The 26202-nt window shown below is 38.8% G+C and overlaps 1 protein-coding gene across 1 annotated transcript in view; it reads right to left on the bottom strand.

The window, feature by feature from the left end:
* Positions 1-26202, bottom strand: part of CCDC171 (coiled-coil domain containing 171) — a 349212-nt gene that overhangs the window by 240 nt on the left and 322770 nt on the right. The window contains exon 25 of the mRNA XM_007465652.1: positions 10-58. Coding sequence (XP_007465714.1) covers positions 10-58 — 49 coding nt within the window. The remainder of the gene's footprint in view (positions 1-9; positions 59-26202) is intronic.

Here is a 26202-nt window from a genome sequence, read left to right as displayed (position 1 = left end):
CAGCAGGAAGAGCAACTCTTGAAGGAATGGAGAGATTTGAATGGTCTTGTGATCCTGTCTATGATATAAAAGAGAAAAGAGTAATAAACATAGATTTGAAGACTCTTAAACAGACTCTGATACCATAAACAGAGAAGTGGACTAAGAATCACTGTAATATGGAATGGGGTGGAAATTGCCACGTAAAGAATCTATATGATGATACATAAATATGAAATTATTTTCCAAGTTGTGATTGAACCTCATTTGTTCTACATCATAAATTTGTCAGGACATCAGGTGTTTGCCTAGACACTAAAACTTGGTATAAAACTTTTATCAAGTTATTGAATCAAAGGGTCAGTGCAATCAGGCATTTTTATCTCTGCTTCCATCCGCTGGCAAATTACAGAAACCAATGCTAATAATGTTTTCTCACTATGCTATATAATATATGCTATATAATTGGGAGATTAGACTGCTTAGAAAATGAACTATGGATATTTATGGGATTTTTTTGTTTGTTTGTTCGTTTTGTGTTACGCGGGGCTCTCTCACTGTTGTGGCCTCTCCCGTTGTGGAGCACAGGCTCCGGACGCGCAGGCTCAGCGGCCATGGCTCACGGGTCCAGCCGCTCCGCGGCATGTGGGATCCTCCCAGACCGGGGCACGAACCCGTGTCCCCTGCATCGGCAGGCGGACTCTCAACCACTGTGCCACCAGAGAAGCCCAATATTTATGTTTTTTAAGTTATCAGCCTGACTTATTTAATTGAACAACACAGCACAAAGAAAAACAAGTTAATCCTAGTGCCCTATAGAAAACAGCACACCAACATATAAAATGCCAGTGAGATGAACTTTTTGTCTTTACCTTTAATAATACTGCCACCACCCTATTTTAATAAAGACTGTTTCTGTTATGAGTATTTGGAAATCATATATCAAAATATGGGAGTGCAACATGAAAACAATTTGTCACATATTTTAAAACTTTACAGTTACCCAGAAACTACTGGAAATCAAACTTAAGAAACCCACACACTCAGTAAGTACTTAAAAACAGAATATTTTGTTGAAGCTATAATTTAAGCCTTAAGTAGTACCAGTAAACAGTAGTTAACCTTTAACATAAATGAAGTTTTACCAGTAAAGCAGATAGGTGTTATTTTATGGCTTTTATAGATAGTAGGAAAATAGCAGTCAATTGTACATCAGAGTTTTCCACATTCCCGCCAAATAAATGTTGCTGAGATAAGTCTAGTCATAAGTGTCTCCACTAAAAAACACTTTTTACACTGCAGAGTTTTTTAAAAAAAACACACAAACATCTTTTTGGTAGATTCTCTTATGGTTTTGACAACAAAATAGCGTGAACTCTAAGGATCTGCTTTATTATGTAATGTTACACAAAACCGTTTCTACATGTGAAAACAAGAAGGAAGCTATCTCTGGCTTTAGGAACGTATTAGAAATTCAACTGTTGTATGTGTTACCATTTTTGTGGATGTTTTTAAAACTACAACTGGAGAAAAATCAATGGCTGCATCTAACACCTAGTTCAGCAATTTTCTTTGATCTCCGTTCTTTTGATTTCTTGATACTCCACTGCAAGCCTACAGCTGACGGAAATCATCTCTTGTTCTGCTGGAAGTTAAAAAAAAAACTCACCTAAAATGACCACTTGAATGGCTTTATGAAGAAGGAGAGGATTTAGCTTATCCTTGCAGAAGGAAAAGAACTCCTGAGGTCTTGTGTTGACCCTGATGAGAAGCACTGATGAAATTTCACTTGCAGAACCTTAATGCTGGGCCTAAGCATATCAGTTCAGAACCAGAACAGAGGCATCTCATTACATCAGCGGCTCGAGGTGTAGATTCCTGCACTTTTCCTGCTGCTAGAACCATCTTTGGCGATTTTTTTTTAGCTGCGTATCTGAATTGGAAGTGTTATTACTTGATTGATTTTGCTGCTGTAAAGACTACAATGCCATCTACTAACTGATTCTGCCAGACTTAGGGGTGAGAGGAATAATGGAAGAGCAGGAGACGGTGGGGCAATCATACTATTTATTATGATAAAAAATATTGTCAGGCAGCCTTCAAAATTTTGTTGTTACATCTTTATAAATACTTCAAGTTCTGGCCTAAAAAAACTATATATAAAAAGAGAGGAGTGTGCAGAATCAGACCAAGGAAGGTCACCTACTCTCTGAGAGTATTTTCTTCTTGATGCTTTAGACTAGAGAAAGGCAACTGTGCCAAACTGACCAACCATGCCTGTTTTGCAGTGTTAGATAGATGGATATACATTTTACTCAAATCTATTTTCTGTACTGGAAGTTTCCTTTTCTTTTCTTATGAGTCCATCAACCTAACTCGTTACACATCCTTCAGGGAAGGTCTCTAACTGCCCATCTCCCCTTAATATATTCAGTGGATCTTGGAACTCTACAAAGGGGCCCCTCTTTTGCCTTTTCTGATCTTACTTTTCCAAATGTCTATTTTCCACCATGTTGTCTGAAAGCACTTTTTAAAACCTAATATAACATTTTTGACCAAATAACCTTGAAATGGGGTATTGAGTATTTCTCTAGTATTTCAAGTCAGAGTCTCACTTTTTGCATACCGTCTTCTGACCTTATGTCCTAAACATGGGAAATAACCTTAAAAAAAGAGATTTCTTTCAAGACTTGCACCCCTCAAAAGATAGGCCTTCCATCAAGTAAACAGACTTACTTTTGTGTAAATGAAAACAATTATTTTTCTGGTACTGAGGTCATTTCCTACACTTCATACACTGCTAGAAAACAATCTTTTTCATGAAATAGGATAAAATTTGATTTTAAGTCACTTAATAGCTTAAAAACAAACCAGCAAAAATTCTGGTGAAATCTTGGTTTGAAAATAGGATGTTAAAATAACAAGTAAATATGAACTATTTTTCTTGTTACAAATAATATTCAGAAATACATCATAACACTTTTAATATAACACAGAGAGTAAAAGAGAGTTAAATAACTTTTTATCAGAGACCATTAAAAGTTAATATTCAGGGCTTCCCTCGTGGCACAGTGGTTAAGAATCCACCTGCCAACACAGGGAACACAGGTTCAAGCCCTGGTTCCGGAAGATCCCACATGCCGCGGAGCAACTAAGCTGTGCGCCAAAACTACTGAGCCTGTGCTCCAGAGCCTGCAAGCTACAGCTACTGAAGCCCGCGCACCTAGAGCCCGTGCTCTGCAACGAGAAGCCACCGCAATGAGAAGCCCGCGCACCGCGACAAAGAGTAGCCCCCGCTCGCGGCAACTAGAGAAAGCCCACGCGCAGCAACGAAGACCCAACACAGCCAAAAATAAATAAATAAAATAAATAAATTTATTTTTTTAAAAGTGAATATTCACCATCTGATGTTACATTTTAAATCTGTGGTCATTTAAGCTACTTTTTAAACTGCTGAGGTGTTCTGGTAGTCTCTCATGTAAATCCAAATTTAAGCAATTTTTAAAAAAGAAATTAGTTACCTTAAATAAAAGCTAGGTGTCATGTGAATCTTTATGGAGGCACTTTTATTTACTCAATAAGCTGTAAATGATTCTATTTGAACTGTTACAGTCCATCAGCTAAATATATATTCACAATACAAAATGTGCCTACTAAATTTCTGCATTTCAGAAATCTTATGCAATACAGTCATTAGACATGTCCATTAACCATTTTTCAAGACTTTAATATCTTCATTTTCTCAGGGTGTTTTTTCAACAACAAAAATAAATAAAGCATTAGTGTAATAATAAGATAATGACTCAATAAACTATCTATAAATCAAAGCCACTTTGCAGACCAAGGCTTCTGAAACAATGACACTAAGCCATTTGTCTCCTGGGTAGCATTTATGATCAGGTTAAGTCTCCTAGAATCTAGTATTATAAAAAATGAGGAGTGATGTGATTTAGTAAGCATGAAGAGTATTGCAAGGAGATTATGCCAGTCACATAGTATGATGGAAAGAGTATTAGACTAGAGATCAGAAGACTATATTTCCCCTCTCAGTTCTGCTATAATCTAGCTGGGTCACTTAGGCAAGTGGATCAGTCTTCCTAGTTCTCACTTCCCTTGCCTATAAAATGAGGAGCTAGACTCTTTCCAGCTCTGAAGTTCTACAGGTCCACCATGATTCCAACCCGTGATGACATATGATATAAGGTTAACATCTAACTTCTGTGAATAATTTAACCCAGAAATCAGAGTTCCCAAACATAATTCTTAAGATTTTGAGGGGATATGGATGGGCCGTTCTTAAGGGGAAGGAATACATATACTGCACATGGTTCTTAAAAAAAGCCAAAGAGATGACAACATTATACACAGTTTAGATGATGTGGCTACATGCAATTAAATTCTGATACATTTTTCATTACTTTGACCTCCATGATGATGTTTTAAGCCCTGTAAATTATTGACTGATTTTAAGTAGAGTGTGCAGCTCTACATAAACTGATGAAGGAATCAAAGTACCCACAAGAGGGCCTTACAGTGAGGCTCCCTCGCCATTTCTACTTTAGCTCCTAATATGTTCTTACCACTAGAGTCTTAGTACTCAGAACACAGAATACTTCGAGTTAGTTAACCAAATTTTACCTGTCTGTTTTCCAGTTCTGCTGTGCTGGCCTCATAGGATGCTGCAGTTTATGCAGACAAACCGAGTTGACAATAATTACATATACAGTCTTCTCTTGAGGAATGCTCAGTTATGTACCTGAGATATGTCTGTCTATCTATCTATCCCTCCATCCATCCACACACACATATACATGTACCTGATAAATATATCTACACACATACACTTGCTAATATGCATATATACACCTGCTACCACATCATTAAATATTTATTCCTCGTAGTTATCAATTCTAACTTTTAGTTACCAATGCCAAAGCTGTAGAAATATTTTATGCATTCCTCTCTCCCTAAGTTATTAAATCTTAGTACAGACCAGTCTGGCTCTTTAGCTCAGTGACAACAAGATAGGCTAGGTGGGGATATGTGAGTCAGTCGGCAGAGCAGTGTAAAGGAGTCTCCAGATAGAAGAAAACAACCTGAGAGGTCTGGGTACCTAGAGATCAAGAAGGAGGGGCAATATGGAGGTAGAAGCAAATCAGAAAAGAGAGGTAGAAGACGTTGTCAACTTGATTCACACCACAACTTAGTCCTCAAGCAGACATTCAGCATTGGTTCAACAGCCAAAGCTCTTAAGACAGACTGGTTCAGTTTCAGCCTCAACAACATGGTTAATGCGGTAGATTAATTGGATTATGGCTTCGATTCTTCAGGCTTCCTTATAGGCATGCCCTTTGCCATGTGACACTGCAGCTGTGTGCAGCCTGGTTCACAAGCGCTTTACTTCCTTGTCCAGCCTCATCTAGCATTTCCTCACTTGTACTCTGTAATCTGGTTACATGGAACTTGTGAGTCAGGAAATATGATGTTCCATAGTTCACACCTGCCTCTGGTCTGTCCACTGTCTGGGATACACTTCTACCCTATGTGGGGTAAATGCCTTCTCCACCTTTCAGCCTCTGTCAAGGTTCCCCTCCTTGTAAGGCCTTTGCAGATCCTTGCCCCACCCTTCCCCAACTGCTGCTATATTCAATCACACGTTGGCATTCCTTCATGAATATTTATTTTTCTATTTTCACTTATTTGCATATTTTTATCTCCCCAGAAAACAAGAGCACCTAGTGTAATGGAACCATGAACTTGTATTGCTAGCACTTAGCAGAGTATCTGGAAATAAGATTTCTAACCTATGGATGAATGAATGAAACCACTCACGTTATTACTTCATGGTTTTGGTTTGATATTTGGTTATTTCATGTATATACACATTATGTCGCAATTAAAAGTAGCACAGTATGGTGGAAAGAATATGGGCTTTGAAACTGAAGAGGCCTCGGGTTCCAAACTTGAGTCTGCCATGTATTCACTATGTGATCTTAGACATGTTACTTAACCTGTGTGAGCCTGCATCCTATCCATAACATAAGAATCATCCCTCATGGAGTTGTTATAAGAATTAAATGAAATAATATACACAAAAATGCATAACATACAGTAGCTCCCCTTCACTCTCTTTCTACTCTTCTCAAGTGATAATAAATTCCAAATTTTTAATTATAGCTAACATGTGTGAACATGTATGTCAGGTACTGTGCTAGGTTTAGCTTTATAGGCATTATCTCAATTCTCAAAGCCACTCAGTGAGAAGGTATTACTATCACCCCATTTCACAGCCGAAGAACTAGGGCTCACAAGAGCGGAAAAAACTACTGCACGTTGCACAGACGCTTGGTCAGTGGTGAAAAGGGACATGATTCTTGAGCCATGATTCTTCTCCCCTTATGCTTGGCCACTACCTTATCATGCCACCCAAAGAAGACATGGCTTCAGGCTTATTTACATCCAGAGCTGCTTCATAAAGACAGTAAGGGCTCAACAAATCTCTGTGAAACTGGAAAATAAAAGCACATACATTGTACTAGAGATTAAAAGTAGATGTTTCTATTTTGGGTAATATATTTTCTCATAGTCCATTTGAATGTCCATGGTACCAGAGTAAATAAATAGATTTTATGACATTTACATAAAATAAAAGTTCTAGCCCTTTCACCAAAGAAGATTATGTGTTGTTATATTCAGAGATAAAACTCAGCACTGAAGTTTTAAATTACACTAGAACATTTAAACTTTATTTTTAAATTACTTTAAAGGTGTCTTATGCCTGACAAGATAACAATTCCCACTTTCTTCTCTTAGATGTTTAGATTTCCTGACATGATTGAGGTTGGAAAAAAGAGTCAAAGAATTTTCCCAGATGGCTTTTGTTCTTTCATTTCCTACTTTCCTTCACACCCCTGTGCTCCCAGTCTGCTCCTTTCCTGACAATTCTGGTATACCTGACGGTAGAGAATGCCAGAAATGGACAGAAAATGCAAAAGAGACCATTTTCCCCCTGTATCTTAAGAATGTATCTTTTCAAACAAACACAGAGGGAATTTGAAATGTAAATATATCCATATACTCAAGTATACAAAAAAGGGACAAAATTGAATAAATAAAAACTTAAGCACACTATACAGAAAAATGCCATTGCAAAACTGAAATGACAAGCTGATAAAAATATACTAAACACATATGATAGCCATAGAGTGACTTTCTTAATTTACAAAAGGCTCATGCAAATCAAGAAAAAGAAGAACCTAATTGGAAAATAGGCTTGGGACAGTGTATTTATTAATATTGGGTTCAGCTGTAACAGAAAACTCAAAATGTTGGTGGCTTTAATAAGACAGAAGTTTATTTCTCTCTGATACGGCTATATGAAGCTACCAGGAATCCAGACTGCTTCTATCTTGGGCTCCACAGCCTCAGTACGTAGCTTCCACCTCAGGGTCCAAAATGGTTGCTCAAGTTCCAGCCATTATATCTGCATTCTAGCCAGAAGAAAGCAGGGTGGAGTAAAGGAGGAGGTATCAATTACATTTGAAAACACTTCCTAAAATCGGAGTATTTCTGTTTACACCCCATTGGCCAGAACTTAGTCATATGGCTAACTTAGTTTCAGGGGAGTCTGAAATATGTAGCTTCCCCCCGCACCCCCGAATGGCCTGGGTAATAGTCAGAGGTTTTGTTACAAAGAAAAGAGAAAAGAGATCAGGAAGCCACTGACAGCCTCTGCCTCAGATATATATTGGCTGTTTGGTGGAGGACGCAGAAATACAATAACCAATAAACATATGAAATAGAGCTAAACCTCATTCATAATTAAAGAAATGCAACACAAAACATGACAATGAAAGCTTACTTTTCACCTATCAGATAGCCAAAAATTTAGATGTCTGATGATACCCACGCTAAGAGAGGGAAACAGGCAAGTTCCTACCAGGTAGGCAGGGCTGTACGCTGGTGCAACCTTTCAGGAAGACAAAACTTAAATTGTACCTGCCTTGATCCAGCAATTCTACTGCTAGGCATTTTTTCTATGGCTACACTCACAAAAGCTCACCAAGATGAGCATACAGATGTATTCATTGAAGCATTTTTTTAGAAAAACATTTTATAAATGAAACTAAAGTGTCCATCAACTGAGTGTTATTTAAGTGAAGTATGATACAACCAGATCATATAACAATTTTCAAAACTGATGTAAATATGCAAGTACTGATGTAGAAATATGTCCAAGTGAAAAGAGAACGTTCAAGACTGTGTGTGTGTGTGTGTGTGTGTGTGTGTGTGTAAAGAGAAAGAACCCATTTGCATTAAAAAAAAAAAATAAGTATAGGGAATTCCCTGGCAGTCCAGTGGTTAGGACTCCATGCTTCCACTGCAGGGGGCCTGGGTTCGATCCCTGATCTGGGAACTAAGATTCCAAAAGCTGTGTGGAGTGACAAAGAAAAAAAAAAGGTATAAACACATACATGCATACACATATCTTTTTTTCTTTCTGGAAAGGGAATCACAAGAAAACTGTTAATTATTTTTAGAAAAAGGGAATAAATTCGAGCATGCATTATGAAGAAAAAGCCTTGAAAGCCCAAAATTTTCTTTCCATGTTTCCATGTTTTTTATCTTTAAAACTACTGAATCATGAACAAAGGCTATGAACTGGCAGTTCAGAGAGGTCAAAATACAGCTGATTAACAAATAAATGGGAAAAATGGTAACTGCCAATAGTAATCAAAACTGTAAAGGAAAATGAGTTGTTTATTGCCAATCAAAATTCGATTTAAAAAATTATGATACTAAATGTTAATGAAGGCATTATAAAACAGGCATTCATAAATTGCTAGTGATTGTATAAATTGATAGAACCATTTAGACTATAACTTGGCAACTGTCTTGAAATAGTTAATATCATTTCACCCAACAATTCCATTTATGATTAGTTTACTAATATTAATAACAGACAAAAATTGGAAATAATCCCATATTCAACAACAGAAGTACATTTAAGTAAGCTATAGCCACTTGATGGAGTATTATATGGCTGTAAAATTTATAGTTATAAACGGTTGGATAACATGGACAAATGCTTAAGCTTGACCGGGGTCAGAAGCCTTTTTCTGTAAAGGATCAGATACATATTTTACGCTTTGCAAGCCATATGCTCTCTGTGGCAAGTACTAAACTCTGCTGTTGTAGCCCCAAAGCAACTATAGACAATATATGCAAATGAATTAGTCTGGCCATGTTCCAATAAAAGTGCATTTATGAATGCTGAAATTTGAATTTAACATATTTTTCACATCGTGACATATTAATCTTCTTTTGATTCATTTTTCAAACATTTAAAAATGTAAAAACTGTTCTTACTTCTCAGGCTATACAAGAACAGGTGGCAAGTACATTTGGTCCACAGGCTGTGCTTTGCCCACCCCCGAGCAAGACTATATGAGTGAAAAGGAGACGTGCAAAATCACGTCTCCTTTGATATGATACTTTTGTGAGGTACTGACATTGTAGGAATTTTTTTCCCTAAACTTCTGTATTTTCCAGTTATCTACAACAAGCATGCCTTACTTTCGTAACTAAAAACCCTTCATTAAAAAAAGACTAAAATTTTTTGTATTCACTGAAACCCATATTTTAGTATAGTTAGGACTCTGAACTGTGTGGTCAAAATGAAATGTAATTGGTTTGTTAAAGGTCTCAGAGGGGAGGTTTTGAACCAAGTGTTTTGCAAGTTTTGAAAATCGGATTTTAATTTAGCTGAGAACACTCTGTTATTTCAACATTTTCAGTTATCTAACTCATATCCACAACCTGACATTAAACTACACATACACAAATAATTCGATGAAATAACTTGTACCTCCACTCTGCACAAACGCAGCTCTTTATGTAGAGTGGCTACTTAACAACTTGTGTGCCTTCATTTTACTCCAAAGAGCACTTCCAGCTGCCAAACTACAATTTCTGTGGTCAAAATGTACACATGTCACACTCTCTCTGGGAACTATTAGGCAAAAGTTTGCTGACCACTTTTTCATTACTGAAGAATTTCCTCTTAAAATTATAAGCCCTTTTTATCCAATGTCAAAAATTAGTAATAATCTGGAAGCTATAAACTTAGACCTTTTAGCAGCATGTTTTTCTCTGAGTGGAATTACTGACCATGCATGCACTCAGGTAAAGGGGGCAGAAGGAAGGAAAAATCATCTAAAATTTAAAGGTGTTTGAAAGACGATTTTCCTAAATCTTATAACATTGTATCTGTCAGTCACATATTTCAACAAAATTAGCAATAAATTCATATTTTAAAAGTTGAAACCCATTTTTTCCATGCCCCTCCTTTCCACTGCTGGTTTAAACCACGTTCCCTCATTACTCCACTATATTCACATCTAGAATCCCCAGCAATTCTTCACGAGATGTTGCAAACAGTCTTGATTCCCCCACTGACCACCCAAGGGATCAGTCCTATATTCTCCAGGGCTGTTGACCCTCTGACGAGTGCCACAGCTGGGCCTTTCTGGAGGGACTGGTTATATTCAGTTGAAAGAATGTGGCCTCTCTATTTCACAGTGAGAGAGGGACACTTCAGAAGTAAGACAAATCATGTGATCTGGAGTTCACATGTATGGAATGCCTTCAAATCACAACAAGCACTGGGGAGTATGTTCCAAAACAAACCACTTAGCTGGCAATGACGTTTCCTTTACATGACAGACAGGAATGTTACTTCTGATAGAACCAGGCCATTTCCAGCAGTCTCAAACCTAACCCACCTCTAGCGAGAACATCTTATTGAATTGTGAGAATAATGCAGCAACCACAAAATTCCAAAATAATATAGCTATAGGTTACATCTCAAGAATCTGCTCCCTACATGACCAATTCCATATGATAGACTTTCCCCATGGTTGCATAAGGCATAAAGCATACCTAAACCCACATTCACCATTAGTATCCTAAATTAGCTCTATTCATTAATTCTTTTAATAGATATCTATTAAAAGAATAAAATCAAATAATTAACTACAAGTGCCTATAAAGTGTCAGACACTGTTCTTGGTACTGAGACAGCATTGAATTACACACCAAAAAAATTCTCTGCCCTTAGAGAGTTCACCCTGTCCTTAACTACCTGTGTCCTGAGCCAGTTCTCCTTAATTTATAATTCTCTCAATGCTCTAAAACCACACAACTGCTGTTTTCCTAGTGTTACGTTTTGATGCACAATGGCACTGAGAGTTTGCCAGACGCATTGTTCCATGGACACAAATAAGGTCCCAGTAATGAGTCATATTTCCCTGGTTCTTCCCTGACCTGCTTACACATGACCTCAACCTCCCTGTCAAGAGTTGCTGGGTGCCTGCAATCCCTCCATCAGGCTCTGCCTCCAACATATTAGAGGGGCTCACAGTGCCGTACGGGTGACATCTCTGCACAGCACTGGCCCTACACCCACCCTTCCCTCTCTGTCATCTGAAAACTGTGGCAACTCTGACTGGAACCCATTGTCTCACACTGTCTGTCATAAAACATTTCTTTCAGCTTCCACCTGTAGGCATCTATTTCCAGGTGTCAGTCCCTAGGCCTGCACGGAGGAAAAGCACTAAGCCGTTCACTCCATTTCCATCACCACCTCTGGGTACCTGCCCACAAAACCTCTGCTAGTCCTTCAACTGTCACCAAAGCCCTCGCTCACATTAACTCCCGAAGAGCCTGCACACCACTTTTTCACAAGGGCCTTGACTTTGAAATGCAGCTCAGGTTCAGGGTAGGGTATCCACAAGACAATGATTTTGACATAGGTTTCAAAGCTCTTTACTAAAATTTTTCATCAGTTATTTAAGTGCCTTGTCACTTTCTCGAGCCTATAAATGCACTTTTAATTTTTGTAAATAGGTCATCCCTTCAGGCTTATCTCTATCTCCTACTTCATGTCTGCGTTATTGTATACATGCTTATTATTTGAGAATATTCAAAGTTGCTCTTGAAGACGAGAAAAAATAGGATAGATGTTAACTCATAATAAGTGTTAAGCACAGAGAATGAATCAGCCGGTAGTGTCAGACAGAGGCAGAATCCACACGATGGGAAAAGATTGTAAATTAGTACCCTGTAGGACAGGCTACTTACAGATAGAAAGGGAAGGAAAGAGGGAGAGATGGGTCACCTCCAGGCTAGCATCATCCTCAAACTGCCCCCAGAACTGCAGATAAAACCCAAAGCTGTCCAGCTACCTAAGTGGCAAAGCTACAGCATTTGGCCAGGAGTATTTGTCAAGGCAAGTGTGGATAAGTGGTCCCAGGCACCTTCGGTCACCCAATCCCCATTTCTCAAACCTCCACCCTGGTCCTCATAACCTCACAAAGAATGGAGAAGGCTAATGTAGCCGAGAGAGAAGTCATATGAACACCATAAAAGCAAGGCAACAGGGAGTATAGTCCGTCTCCCTGCTGGCTCCCTACCTTCTACTTCTTACTGCGTGTTTTATCGACAGATTGAAACCATGTGATCTGAGGATCCTAATTTCGTCTGTGAGACCTCCTGCTCTGTGACCTCTGGGATAACCTGCTTGGTAGAGTACTCAATGGCTACCATTATGCATTAAGGCAATTTCTCATAAGACACCTTTGCCCCCCAGTACTAATCAAAACACTGATCCTGAAGAAAGCCCTGCCTTCTCCTATCTCAGAGACTTTGCTTCACACTGCTTTTTCTAGTTAAAAGGAGACTTTTTCGTCAGGCTTTGACAGTTTTCACAGCTCACCTCAGGTATCACCTTGCCCTCAAACTCCTCCTGCCTTCTAACCCCCCACATTTGGGTTACGTGCCCCTTCTTTGCATTATCGAAACATCCCACACATACTGCTTTTATAATAGCACAGCGTCACAATCTGCTGTTTGCTTAACTTGTGGTGTTTCATACAGTAGCCACTAGCCACATGTAATTGTTTAATTTTAAATTAATTAAAATTTAATTTAATGTAAAATTAAAAATTAGAGCTCCTCAGTCACACTAGCTGCCCTCCACGTGCTCAAAAGCCATGTCTCCACCATCATAGTAAGTCCTAATGGTCAGTGCTGCCTTGGAGTGTCCCTTCCTTGGAGGAATAGGCTAGTTTGTTTGTTTGTTTGTTTGTGTATTATCAGTGGCTTGACTAGTGACCAGCACATCGCAGGCACGCCGTATGTTTGCTTATTGTTCACCAAATGGACTGCTTCTAATCCATATTCCAAAGAAAGCCAACAGGAGGGCATGTTTTGATATAAAACTTTTCTCTCTCTGAAAAATATTTTTACTTCACAAAGTTTAATTTTCATTCTTAATTCTAACTTTCTCTGATTTCTCCTTACAAAGTGTCCAAAGTTTCAGAAGGAACCTCACTGTTCCTTTCTGTGTTTATCTTTCCCAAGTTTCTGGTGAGTGTCATTACGGCATTTCACCTTAGGCCGCTCTGAAAATGAAGGAAAGAAGCCTGGGACAAAAAGACAAGAGGACAGTTACCTTGGCAAGTTACCCAGGCCAGAATCCTAGTTCTCTTGAGCTAGGTTTTCTATATCAGAGAAAAATGCATTGCTTATCCTCTTGCTTTAATTTTCAATTTTTATACTCTCTTGAGAAAAAGATTCTATTATCAGCTAACTTTGGAGGCAATCTAATTGTTTGATGTAAACCTTCAAAGTTTCCTTTGAGTTGAATGTCTGTCTGCTTGGGCAGAAAAGGGGAAAAGAGGGAATTTACATTCACTTTGCTAAACATTAGCATCTTTTGTTCAATCATTAGAATGCAGGACAGTTCCAGGAAACAGCTTAGAGAACAAGAGTTGACACATACAGTGGAAAATCTTTTAAGGTGCTTGGATTCAATGAGGGAGAAAGTGAGACGGAACCATATTTCAGCTCCCTAACTGTGCTCCAGTCTGCGGGAACTTTGTGACAGGTCTCTGTCTCTCAGCTACACTTGACTGGCTTTTGCTGACATTCAGCTGTCAGACAGCAACCCTCTACCAGGCCCCTAACATGCTCCACAGCTTCACCCAATTAGCTCGCTTTCACTTGACATGGCAGCAAAAAGCTTCATAATAGGTGGTCAAGGTGCACAGTGTCTGCCTGCCCTCGCACTGCTCACATACAGCAAGATGGTTAACTACTTTCTTCTTGCTCGTGAGCTCAGAACTAGGATGACTACAGTTTAGTCATTCCATCTATTGAATTGGACGGGAATCTAGGAAATATTACAGTGATGCACTAAGCTGCTCAAAAACAGACCTCTAGATGACTAAAGTTAAATTTCAAATCAGTTCCTTAGGCCCTTCTGAGAGGAAGATATGATTTGTAGGTTATCAAAACTTAATTTCGACTAGCAATCAATTTACGGTTGTTTTTCCACTACATCACAAATAATAGGATTGTATAAAGATGACCTGGGATAGAAAAAGCATTTGACAAGTAAGAGCAGAAAGGTCTAGGCACAATTCAGGAGTATGGAATTTAGCCTTTGCTCATAAAAATATACTTTCTTGACAAACTCAACAATTTTTCTATAAGTTTTTGTCATGCTACTTAGCCTTTCAGATGAAATACGTTGTACTTGAAAATACGTTTGGCTAAGCAATAAAAACTCTTATGCTTATTTTGAAAAATGATCTGAATAATTTACACATTTTCTCTCATCTCCCAATACATTCAGACCTAAGCATATAATCAGTTTTCACTTATTTGCACTCTGGAGATCTGAAAATTATTTTTTTAATGTTAAGTAAAGGAAAAGAAAAGTAAATTGTACCTCCTTTGGTTTCCTGCATTTATTAAGCCACGTAATGAAGAGGCCACCAAAAAATGTCACTTTATGATAGGACCCTTCATTATTGACATCCAAATGCAGATTCTTGTAGCTATTACCAAGATAGTTTCAATTTCAATTCCAAGTATCCTATCAGTAATCAAAGCTGAAAATCTAATTAAAGGAATGGGAATTCTAGCCTCCAGCACCATGAACTAATGCTAGTAGAGATTTACCTCCACTTTACACCAGGCAAAGTAGAGTTCAAGTATACTTTGCCATCCTATATGAGTCTGAGATGACTCTCGAAGCTTTTGGAGTCAAGTCTGCAAGTAGCAGTGTTTCTGTGACATGCCTTCAAATTGAAGGAAATCTTTCTCTACATAAAATGCTTACTTGTTGTTTTGAACACTGCTCACTTCTTACCAGAAGCTCAAGGCAGGGATAGATCCTAACTGAATTGCTGGGCAATTAGGAAACCACCCGGCAACCATTTTATTCATTAAGTCCTGTCAATGTTTCCATCTATATCTGGCCACAGCCTAATCGTTCTCCATCTCCACTGTTACTAACCTCACACAGGTGATTCTCACTTCTCACTTGGACTTCTTTATTATGACTTATCACAATTCATTACAAGTATTCATGTATATGTCTGTCTTCTCACAAAAACCTTCAGATCCCTGACAGAAGGTCTCTTATCTCACCCTATTAGGGGTGTAATATAATACAATGCTTAAGAGTGAGGACTTTGGGTTCACACTGCCTAGGTTCAAATCTTGGACTCTACACTGGTAGTTTCTTCCTCTGAAAGGAGGAGACAATAACCCACCTTAGACAGGACAATTAGGATTAAATTAGTAATATACATAAAGTGCTCAGCACAGTGGCTGGCACAGAGTAAGTATTCAATAAATACTGGCTGTTGTTGTTATTATTATTACTATAACATCCTTAGAACTTGGCAAAGTACATAGCACATAGCATGCATGGTAAAGGAATAATTAGGTATTCTTTTTGATTATTGTTTCATTTCAGGATGATGTAAAGAATAAAAATTGTTCATAAACAATATAGTGATCCTCTCGGCCTGAACCAAGATGGCGGAGTAGAAGGACGTGCTCTCACTCCCTCTTGTAAGAAGACCAGAATCACAGCTAGCTGCTGGACAATCATCAACAGGAAGACACTGGAACTCAGCAAAAAAGATAACCCACATCCAAAGACAAAGGAGAAGCCACAATGAGACGACAGGAGGGGCGCAATCACAGTAAAATAAAATCCCATAACTGTTGGGTGGGTGACTCATAGACTGGAGAACACTTATACCACAGAAGCCCACCCACTGGAGTGAAGGTTCTGAGCCCCACGTCAGGCTTCCCAACCTGGGGGTCTGGCAACGGGAGGAGGAATTCCTAGAGAATCAGACTTTGAAGGCTAGTGGGATTTGATTGCAGGACTTCGACAGGACTGGGGAAAACAGAGACTCCACTCTTGGAGGGCACACACAAAGTAGTGTGCACATCGGGACCCAGGGGAAGGAGCAGTGATCCCAGGGGAGACTGAACCAGACCTACCTGCTAATGTTAGAGGGTCTCCTGCAGAGGTGGGCGGCGGCTGTGGCTCAGCATGGGGATAAGGACACTGGCAGCAAAAGCTCTGGGAAGTACTCCTTGTCCTGAGCCCTCCCAGAGTCCACCATTAGCCCCACCAAAGAGCCCAGGTAAGCTCCAATGTTGGGTTGCCTCAGGCCAAACAACCAACAGGGAGGGAACCCAGCCCCACCCATCAGCAGTCAAGCGGATTAAAGTTTTACTGAGCTCTACCCACCAGAGCAACACCCAGCTCTACCCACCACCAGTCCCTCCCAACAGGAAACCTGCAAAAGCCTCTTAGATAGCCTCATCCACCAGAGAACAGACAGCAGAAGCAAGAAGAACTGCAATCCTGAAGCCTGTGAAACAAAAACGACATTCACAGAAAGATAGACAAGATGAAAAGGCAGAGGACTATGTACCAGATGAAGGAAAAAGATAAAACCCCAGAAAACAACTAAATGAGGTGGAGATAGATAGGCAACCTTCCCGAAAAAGAATTCAGAATAATGATAGTGAAGATGATCCAGGACCTCGGAAAATGAATGGAGGCAAAGATCGAGAAGATGCAAGAAATGTTTAACAAAGACCTAGAAGAATTAAAGGAAAAACAAACAGAGATGAACAATACAATAACTGAAATGAGAACTTCACTAGAAGGAATCAATAGCAGAATAACTGAAGCAAAGGAATGGATAAGTGACCTGGAAGACAAATGGTAGAATTCACTGCTGTGGCACAGAATAAAGAAAAAAGAATGAAAAGAAATGAAGACAGCCTAAGAGACCTCTGGGACAACATTAAACCTGGCAACATTCACATTATTGGGGTCCCAGAAGGAGAAGAGAGAAAGGACCAGAGAGAATATTTGAAGAGATTATAGTAGAAAACTTCCCTAACACGGGAAAGGAAATAGCCACCCAAGTCTAGGAAGTGCAGAAAGTCCCATACAGGATAAATCCAAGGAGAAACACACGAAGACACATAGTAATCAAACTGGCAAAAATTAAAGACAAAGAAAAATTATTGAAAGCAGCAAAGGAAAAATGACAACATACAAGGGAACTCCCATAAGGTTAACAGCTGATTTCTCAGCAGAAACTCTACAAGCCAGAAGGAGTGGCATGATATACTTAAAGTGATGAAAGGGAAGAACCTACAACCAAGATTACTCTACCCGGAAAGAATCTCATTCAGATTCGACACAGAAATCAAAAGCTTTACAGACAAGCAAAAGCTAAGAGAATTCAGCACCACCAAACCAGCTCTACAACAAATGCTAAAGGATCTTCTCTAAGTGGGAAACACAAGAGAAGACAAGGACCTACAAAAACAAACCCAAAACAATTAAGAAACTGTTCATAGGAACATACATATCAATAAGTACCTTAAACGTGAATGGATTAACTGCTCCAACCAAAAGACACAGATTTGCTGAATGGATACAAAAACAAGACCTATATATATGCTGTCTACAAGAGACCACTTCAGACCTAGGGACATATACAGACTGAAAGTGAGGGGATGGAAAAAGATATTCCATGCAAATGGAAATCAAAAGGAAGCTGGAGTAGCAATACTCATATCAGATAAAATAGACTTTAAAATAAAGAATGTTACAAGAGACAAGGAAGGACACTACATAATGATCAAGGGATAAATCTAAGAAGAAGATATAACAATTATAAATATATATGCACCCAACATAGGAGCACCTCAATACATAATGCAACTGCTAACAGCTCTAAAAGAGGAAATCGACAGTAACACAATAATAGTGGGGGACTTTAACACCTCACTTACACCAATGCACAGATCATTGAAAATGAAAATAAATAAGGAAACAGAAGCTTTAAATGATACAACAGACCAGATAGATTGAATTGATATTTATAGGACATTCCACCCAAAAACAGCAGATTACACGTTCTTCTGAAGTGCGCACAGAACATTTTCCAGGATAGATCACATCTTGGGTCACAAATCAAGCCTCAGTAAATTTAAGAAAACGGAAATGATATCAAGCAACTTTTCTGACCAAAACACTATGAGACTAGAAATGACTTACAGGGCAAAAAACGTAAAAAACACAAACACGTGGAGGCTAAACACTACGTTACTAAATAACCAAGAGATGACTGAAGAAATCAAAGAGGAAACCAAAAAATACCTAGAGACAAATGACAATGAAAACACGATGACCCGAAACCTATGGGATGCAGCAAAAGCAGTTCTTAGAGGGAAGTTTATAGCTATACAAGCCTACCTCAAGAAACAAGAAAAATCTCAAATAAACAATCTAACTTTACACCTAAAGGAACTAGAGAAAGAAGAACAAACAAAACCCAAAGTTAGCAGAAGGAAAGAAATCATAAAGATCAGAGCAGAAATAAATGAAACAGAAACAAAGAAAACAATAGCAAAGATCAATAAAACTAAAAGCTGGTTCTTTGAGAAGATAAATGAAACTGATAAACCATCAGCCAGACTCATCAAGAAAAAGAGGGAGAGGACTCAAATCAATAAAATTAGGAATGAAAAAGGAGAAGTTAGAACAGGCACCGCAGAAATACAAAGCATCCTAAGAGACTACTACAAGCAACTCTATGCCAATAAAATGGACAACCTGGAAGAAATGGACAAATTCTTAGAAAGGTATAACTTTCCAAGACTGAACACGGAAGAAATAGAAAATATGAACAGACCAATCACAAGTAATGAAATTGAAACCGTGATTAAAAATCTTCCAACAAACAAAAGTCCAGGACCAGATGGCTTCACAGGTGAATTCTATCAAACATTTAGAGAAGTGCTAACACAGATCCTTCTCAAAATCTTCCACAAAACTGCAGAGGAAGGAACACTCCCAAATACATTCTATGAGGCCACCATAACCCTGATACCAAAACCAGACAAAGATACTATAAAAAAGGGAAATTACAGACTAATATCACTGATGAATATAGATGCAAGAATCCTCAACAAAATACTAGCAAACAGAATCCAACAACACATTAAAAGGATCATACACCATGATCAAGTGGGATTTATCCCAGGGATGCAAGGATTCTTCAATATACACAAATCAATCAATGTGATACACCATATTAACAAACTGAAGAATAAAAACCATATGATCATCGCAATAGATGCAGAAAAAGCTTTTGACAAAATTCAACACCCATCTATGATAAAACCTCTCCAGAAAGTGGGCATAGAGGGAACTTACCTCAACGTAATAAAGGTCATATATGACAAACCCACAGCAAACATCATTCTCAATGGTGAAAAACTGAAAGCATTTCCTCTAACATCAGGAACAAGACAAAGATGTCCACTCTCACCACTATTATCCAACATAGTTTTGGAAGTCCTAGCCATGGCAATCAGAGAAGAAAAAGAAATAAAAGGAATACAAATTGGAAAAGAAGAAGTAAAGCTATCACTCTTTGCAGATGACATGATACTATACATAGAGAATCCTAAAGATGCCACCAGAAAACTACTGGAGCTAATCAATGAATTTGGTAAAGTTGCAGGATACAAAATTAACGCACAGAAGTCTCTTGCATTCCTATACACTAATGATGAAAAATCTGAAAGAGAAATTAAGGAAACACTCTCATTTACCATTGCGACAAAAAGAATAAAATACCTAGGCATAAACGTACCTAGGGAGACAAAAGACCTGTATTCAGAAAACTACAAGACACTGATGAAAGAAATTAAAGATGATACCAACAGATGGAGAGATATACCATGTTCTTGGATTGAAAGAATCAATATTGTGAAAATGACTATACGACCCAAAGCAATCTACAGATTCAATGCAATCCCTATCAAATTACCAATGGCATTTTCTACACAACTAGAACTAAAAACCTTAAAATTTGTATGGAGAAACAAAATACCCCGAATAGCCAAAGCAGTCTTGAGGGAAAAAATCGGAGCTGGAGGAATCAGACTCCCTGACGTCAGACTATACTACAAAGCTACAGTAATCAAGACAATATGGTACTGTCACAAAAACAGAAACACAGGTCAATGGAACAAGATAGAAAGCCCAGAGAATAACCCACGCACCTACAGTCAACTAATCTATGACAAAGGAGGCAAGGATATACAATGGAGAAAAGACAGTCTCTTCAACAAGTGGTGCTGGGAAAACTGGACAGCTACGTGTAAAAGAATGAAATTAGGACACTCCCTAATACCATACACAAAAATAAACTCAAAATACATTAGAGACCTACATGTAAGACTATAAAACTCTTAAAGAAAAACATAGGAAGAACACTCTTTGACATAAATCACAGCAAGATCTCTTTTGATCCACTTCCTAGAGTAATGGAAATGAAAACAAAAATAAACAAATGGGACCTAATGAAACTTAAAAGCTTTCTCCCAGCAAAGGAAACCATAAACAAGATGAAAAGACAGCCCTCAGAATGGGAGAAAATATTTGCAAATGAATCAACGGACAAAGGATTAATCTCCAAAATATATAAACAGCTCATGCAGCTCAATATTAAAAAAACAAACAACCCTATCCAAAAATGGGTAGAAGACCTAAATAGACATTTCTCCAAAGAAGACATACAGATGGCCAAGAAGCACATGAAAAGCTGCTCAACATCACTAATTATTAGAGAAATGCAAATCAAAACTACAATGAGGTATCACCTCACACCAGCCAGAATGGGCATCATCAGAAATTCTACAAACAACAAATGCTGGAGAGGGTGTGGAGAAAAGGGAATCCTCTTGCACTGTTAGTGGGAATGTAAATTGATACAGCCACTATGGAGAACAGTATGGAGTTTCCTTAAAAAGCTAAAAATAGAATTGCCATATGATCCAGCAATCCCACTACTGGGCATATACACCGAGAAAACCATAATTCAAAAAGACACATGCACCCCAGTGTTCACTGCAGCACTATTTACAATAGCCAGGTCATGGAAGCAACCTAAATGCCCATTGACAGACGAACGGATAAAGAAGATGTGGTACATATATACAATGGAATATTATTTAGGCATAAAAAGGAATGAAATTGGGTCATTTGTTGAGCTGTGGATGGATCTAGAGACTGTCATACAGAGTGAAGTAAGTCAGAAAGAGAAAAACAAATATCGTATATTAACGCATGTATGTAGAACCTAGAAAAGTGGTACAGATTAACTGGTTTGCAGGACAGAAGTTGAGACACAGATGTAGAGAACAAACGTATGGACACCAAGTGGGGAAAGCCGCAGGGTGGTGGTGGTGGTGGGATGAATTGGGCGATTGGGATTGACATGTATACACTGATGTGTATAAAACTGATGACTAATAAGAACCTGCTGTATAAAAAAATTAAATTAAATTAAAATATTAAAAAAGAATACAGTGATGGATTTCAAACTTTGAGTTCTGATAGTATCACTTTATAGAAATAAATAAGAATTGAAAATACCTAAATTTTAAAAAATCACTAAGAATTTAAGAAGTTTCTTAGATATTTTTTCTGAGCAAATAACATGCTCTTCTGAGCATAAAGAAAAAAAGTTTTTATTGCTCCATAAACACTTTTAATCTACCCTCGTTTTTTGAGGATTCAATGGCTTGCTTATTCAATATGAGGAAAATCTCATTTACAGAATTTTTAAGGAATGTGAATAAAAGGTTTATTTGAAATGAAGGCTCTACTTGGATACCATTCAAACTGATCTTAATTTTTTTTCCCTGAAAATAGCTTTACATTTTTCTATCTCAAAGCTATTGAACATCTTAACCAGAGGAGGAATTTGGATTGATAAAATATAGGTGTACTTCCTGGGCTGAAATGCATACAAAATAACAGGCCATGTTTTATTAAATATTTTATGTCCTTTAAGTAAAGACATCAAAAAACAGAATTATCCTTTGCAATTTTAAAAAAATTACTAGTTTTTGAAGTATAAACAAAAATTTGCCACACTTTTTAATTTAATTTCAGTCTACAGCTACCCTAAGTAATGCCTTTTATAAAACTAAATCCCTAGGGCTTCCCTGGTGGCACAGTGGTTGAGAGTCCGCCTGCTGATGCAAGGGACACGGGTTCGTACCCCAGTCCAGGAAGATCCCACATGCCGCGGAGTGGCTAGGCCCGTGAGCCATGGCTGCTGAGCCTGCACGTCCGGAGCCTGTGCTCCGCAACGGGAGAGGTCACAACAGTGAGAGGCCCGCGTACTGCAAAAAAAAAAAAAAAAAAAAAACCGAAACCCCATAGTCAACTTACCAACTATATTAGTTTCCTAGGGCTGCTATAACAAATTGCCACAAACTCAGTGGCTAAAAACAACAGAATGTATTCTCTAACAGTTCTAGAGGCTAGAAGTCTGAAGTCAAGGTATCAACAGGACCGTGCTTTCTCCAAAGGTTCTAAGGAAGAATTCTTCCTTGCCTCTTCTAGCTTCTGGTGGTTACTGGCAATCCTGTCATTCCTTAGTTTGGTGCTGCATCACTCCAATTTCTACCTCTGTCTTCACATGGCCATCTACCCTCTCTGTCTCTCTGTGTGTCTCCCCTTAAAAGGACACTGGTCATTGGATTTAGGGCCCGCTCTAATCCAGTATGAAGTCATCTTAATTTAACTGATTATATCTGCAAAGGCCTTATTTCCAAAAAAGGCTACATTCTATCTGAGCGAACATCAATTTTCTAGAGGACTCTATTCAGCCTACTACCCCAACTACTAGCAACATAAGGAGGAATGAATTAGGGTTATTACTCTTTTAATTTTTGGCTTAGGGCACCTATGCAGTTCTACTTTTTTTTTTTTTTTAATTTTATTTATTTATGGCTGTGTTGGGTCTTCGTTTCTGTGCAAGGGTTCTCTCTAGTTGCGGCAAGCGGGGGCCACTCTTCATCGCGGTGCGCGGGCCTCTCACTATCGCGGCCTCTCCCATTGCGGAGCACAGGATCCAGATGCACAGGCAATTACTGCGCAGGCAGTAATTGTGGCTCACGGGCCCAGTCACTCCGCGGCATGCGGGATCCTCCCAGACCAGGGCTCGAACCCGTGTCCCCTGCATTGGCAGGCAGACTCCCAACCACCGCACCACCAGGGAAGCCCCAGACTGTTTTAAATAATAGCTTAAATATTAGTTCAGCAAAAACTCGTGGACTTCCTAAGCCCTATTAACTTTTAAAGGTCATTGTTGATGAACATCATCTCTCATTAAAGCTATATGTTTAGCCTTCAAATGTTACTAAGCAAATGGAGCAAATATTTTTTGAGGCCTAGTTATATCTTAAAGTGAACTAAACTTTTTCCCCTTCATTTCCAATTGTTGAATATTTTCTTTTCATTATAAACAAAATATTCAGAAAGTGGGAGGTATTTTTAAAGTGTATTAAATGACGCCATGATAAACATAAGCTTTTATCCAAAAGTTCCACAAACACCCTATGAAAGAAATTTTTTAATGTCTGTAAACATTAAGGTCTCAGAATCTCTATAATATATGTGCAACTATAATTTTCTAATAAATACATGCAGAAATGGTTTAAAACAATAGTGATACACATGGGTTGTTGTTCCATTATTCAAATTCATGTTATAGCAATTTATTGCCTCTCCCAAATCCCAAAGTAGCTTGATTTGCTAGGATCATGTTTTTCACTTTTTAAATAAACGTAACTGTATTAATAATAGGATATTATTTATGCAAATAAATGAGACAGATTAAAATGTTAATTTTATAACCTATGAAATAAAACCCCTGTATTCAGGAAAGAAAAGTATTAAAATATAAAGCTGCTATCTCCTCCTGCCATCAATAAGCCAGGCATTTAACAATGTATCTTGAAACCTAACTAAATAAGATGATTTTAGGCAAAGATACAAAAATGCCAATCAGAAGGCATTCTAATGCTAACTCCAGGGCTCTGACTAGAATAGGGGAGTTACTCTGACGCCTTGGTGGTTCCTTCCTACGTTGGGAACAGGTAAAAATTATAATTCTACACTCAGTCGATTAGAACATGATAGAAACGGCATTAATCATAATAGCAGGGACTTTATAGGTATCCTTACTTTTAATCTTCATACAAGCCTAGAGAGAGAAGCTATTATTACCCTCATTTTTACACATGAGGAAACTGAAGCACTCTTGAAGAAGCTGTTAAATGAACCAGGTTCACATGGTTAGCAAGAGGTGAAGCCAGGATCTGAATAATCCTACTCCGGGGCCCCCAAACCCAGCCACTGTGAATGAGCTCTTGAGTTGGACTGTCTGTGTTCAAATCTTTGCTTCAGCACCTGGTAAGTTGTACAATATGGAGATAATAATAGTACCAAAAAATAATATATAACCACAGGGGTGTTGTAAGTATTAAGTAAATTAACACATATTGGGGCTTCCCTGGTGGTGCAGTGGTTGAGAGTCCGCCTGCCGATGCAGGGGACACGGGTTTGTGCCCCAGTCCGGGAGGATCCCACATGCCGCGGAGCAGCTGGGCCCGTGAGCCATGGCCGCTGAGCCTGCGCGTCCGAAGCCTGTGCTCCGCAATGGGAGAGGCCACAACAGTGAGAGGCCAGCGTAACACACACACACACACAAAAATTAACACATATTAAGTTCTGAGAATGTTGGTTCACACATGGAAAGTACTGGATGAACGTTAGCTAATCCTCCTCCTCCTCCTCTTCCTGCTCTATACCAACCCTCTGGCTTGAAAACCACATATATATCCATAAGCCCTGTTCTGTTTCACGTTTACAGACTGTGCCTTTACCTGGAAGATACTTTCTCTTGGTCACAAGGGGGCTTCAATAAGAAAAGGATTTAGGCCAAAAAGAAAAGTACTGGCCACAGTGATTTACAAAGAGCCAGTGGTCTCTGTTCTTTGGCTTACTAGCTGGCTGATGCTGCACAAATCACACAACCTTTCTGAATCTCATAAATAATACCTTTATCACAAAAAGTTATAAGGTTGTATACATAGGAATATTTTGAAAACTGTAAAGAACTGCAGAAACAAAATTGTCATCATTATGGGGAAAGAAGCCAACTCATACCTTGACCTTGATTGCATATAGCTCAACAGCATCCTGCTTCTGCTCACACAGTTCTCCCCGTCCGGAATTCCTTATTCATCCCTATCATTGCTTCAAAATCAAGCTCAAATACAAATTCTTAAGAACATCCTAGCCACCCCAGTCCAAATAAATCTACCTCTTCAAACTCTATGAATATTCATCATCTTATTGCTTTATGTGAGTCTGTCCTGACTCACCAACTAGATTATATATTCATCAAATCAGTGACTCTTCATTATGCCTTTTTTTTTTTTTTTTTCCGGTCCGCGAGCCTCTCACTGTTGTGGCCTCTCCCGTTGCGGAGCACAGGCTTCGGACGCGCAGGCTCAGCGGCCATGGCTCATGCGCCCAGCCGCTCCGTGGCATGTGGGATCTTCCCGGACCGGGGCACGAACCTGTGTCCCCTGCATCGGCAGGTGGACTCTCGACCGCTGCGCCACCAGGGAAGCCCTATGCCTTTTTGTATTCAAAACTCCATATGCAGACACAACTATCTTTCTTACATAAAATATGGGAAGAGAAAGAGCTCTAAAAGATTTCAGAACTCTCCAAAAAGGAATTAAACTCATTGACTGATGCAACAAACTTTTGTTGGTCACTTAGTAATGAGTCAGGCACAATGTGGGGACTAAGGATATAAGGATGATTAAACACAATACCTGACTTCCAGACCCCAAGCTTAGCAAAATCAAAAATGTATGTAGGGGCTTCCCTGGTGGCGCAGTGGTTGAGAGTCTGCCTGCCGATGCAGGGGACACGGGTTCGTGCCC

This window comes from Lipotes vexillifer, unplaced genomic scaffold (assembly GCF_000442215.2).
Source record: "Lipotes vexillifer unplaced genomic scaffold, Lipotes_vexillifer_v1.1 scaffold31, whole genome shotgun sequence".
NCBI classification, from domain to species: Eukaryota; Metazoa; Chordata; class Mammalia; order Artiodactyla; family Lipotidae; genus Lipotes; species Lipotes vexillifer.
Note: the sequence above shows the minus strand (reverse complement) of the source record. Positions and strands in the feature narration are given on the sequence as shown.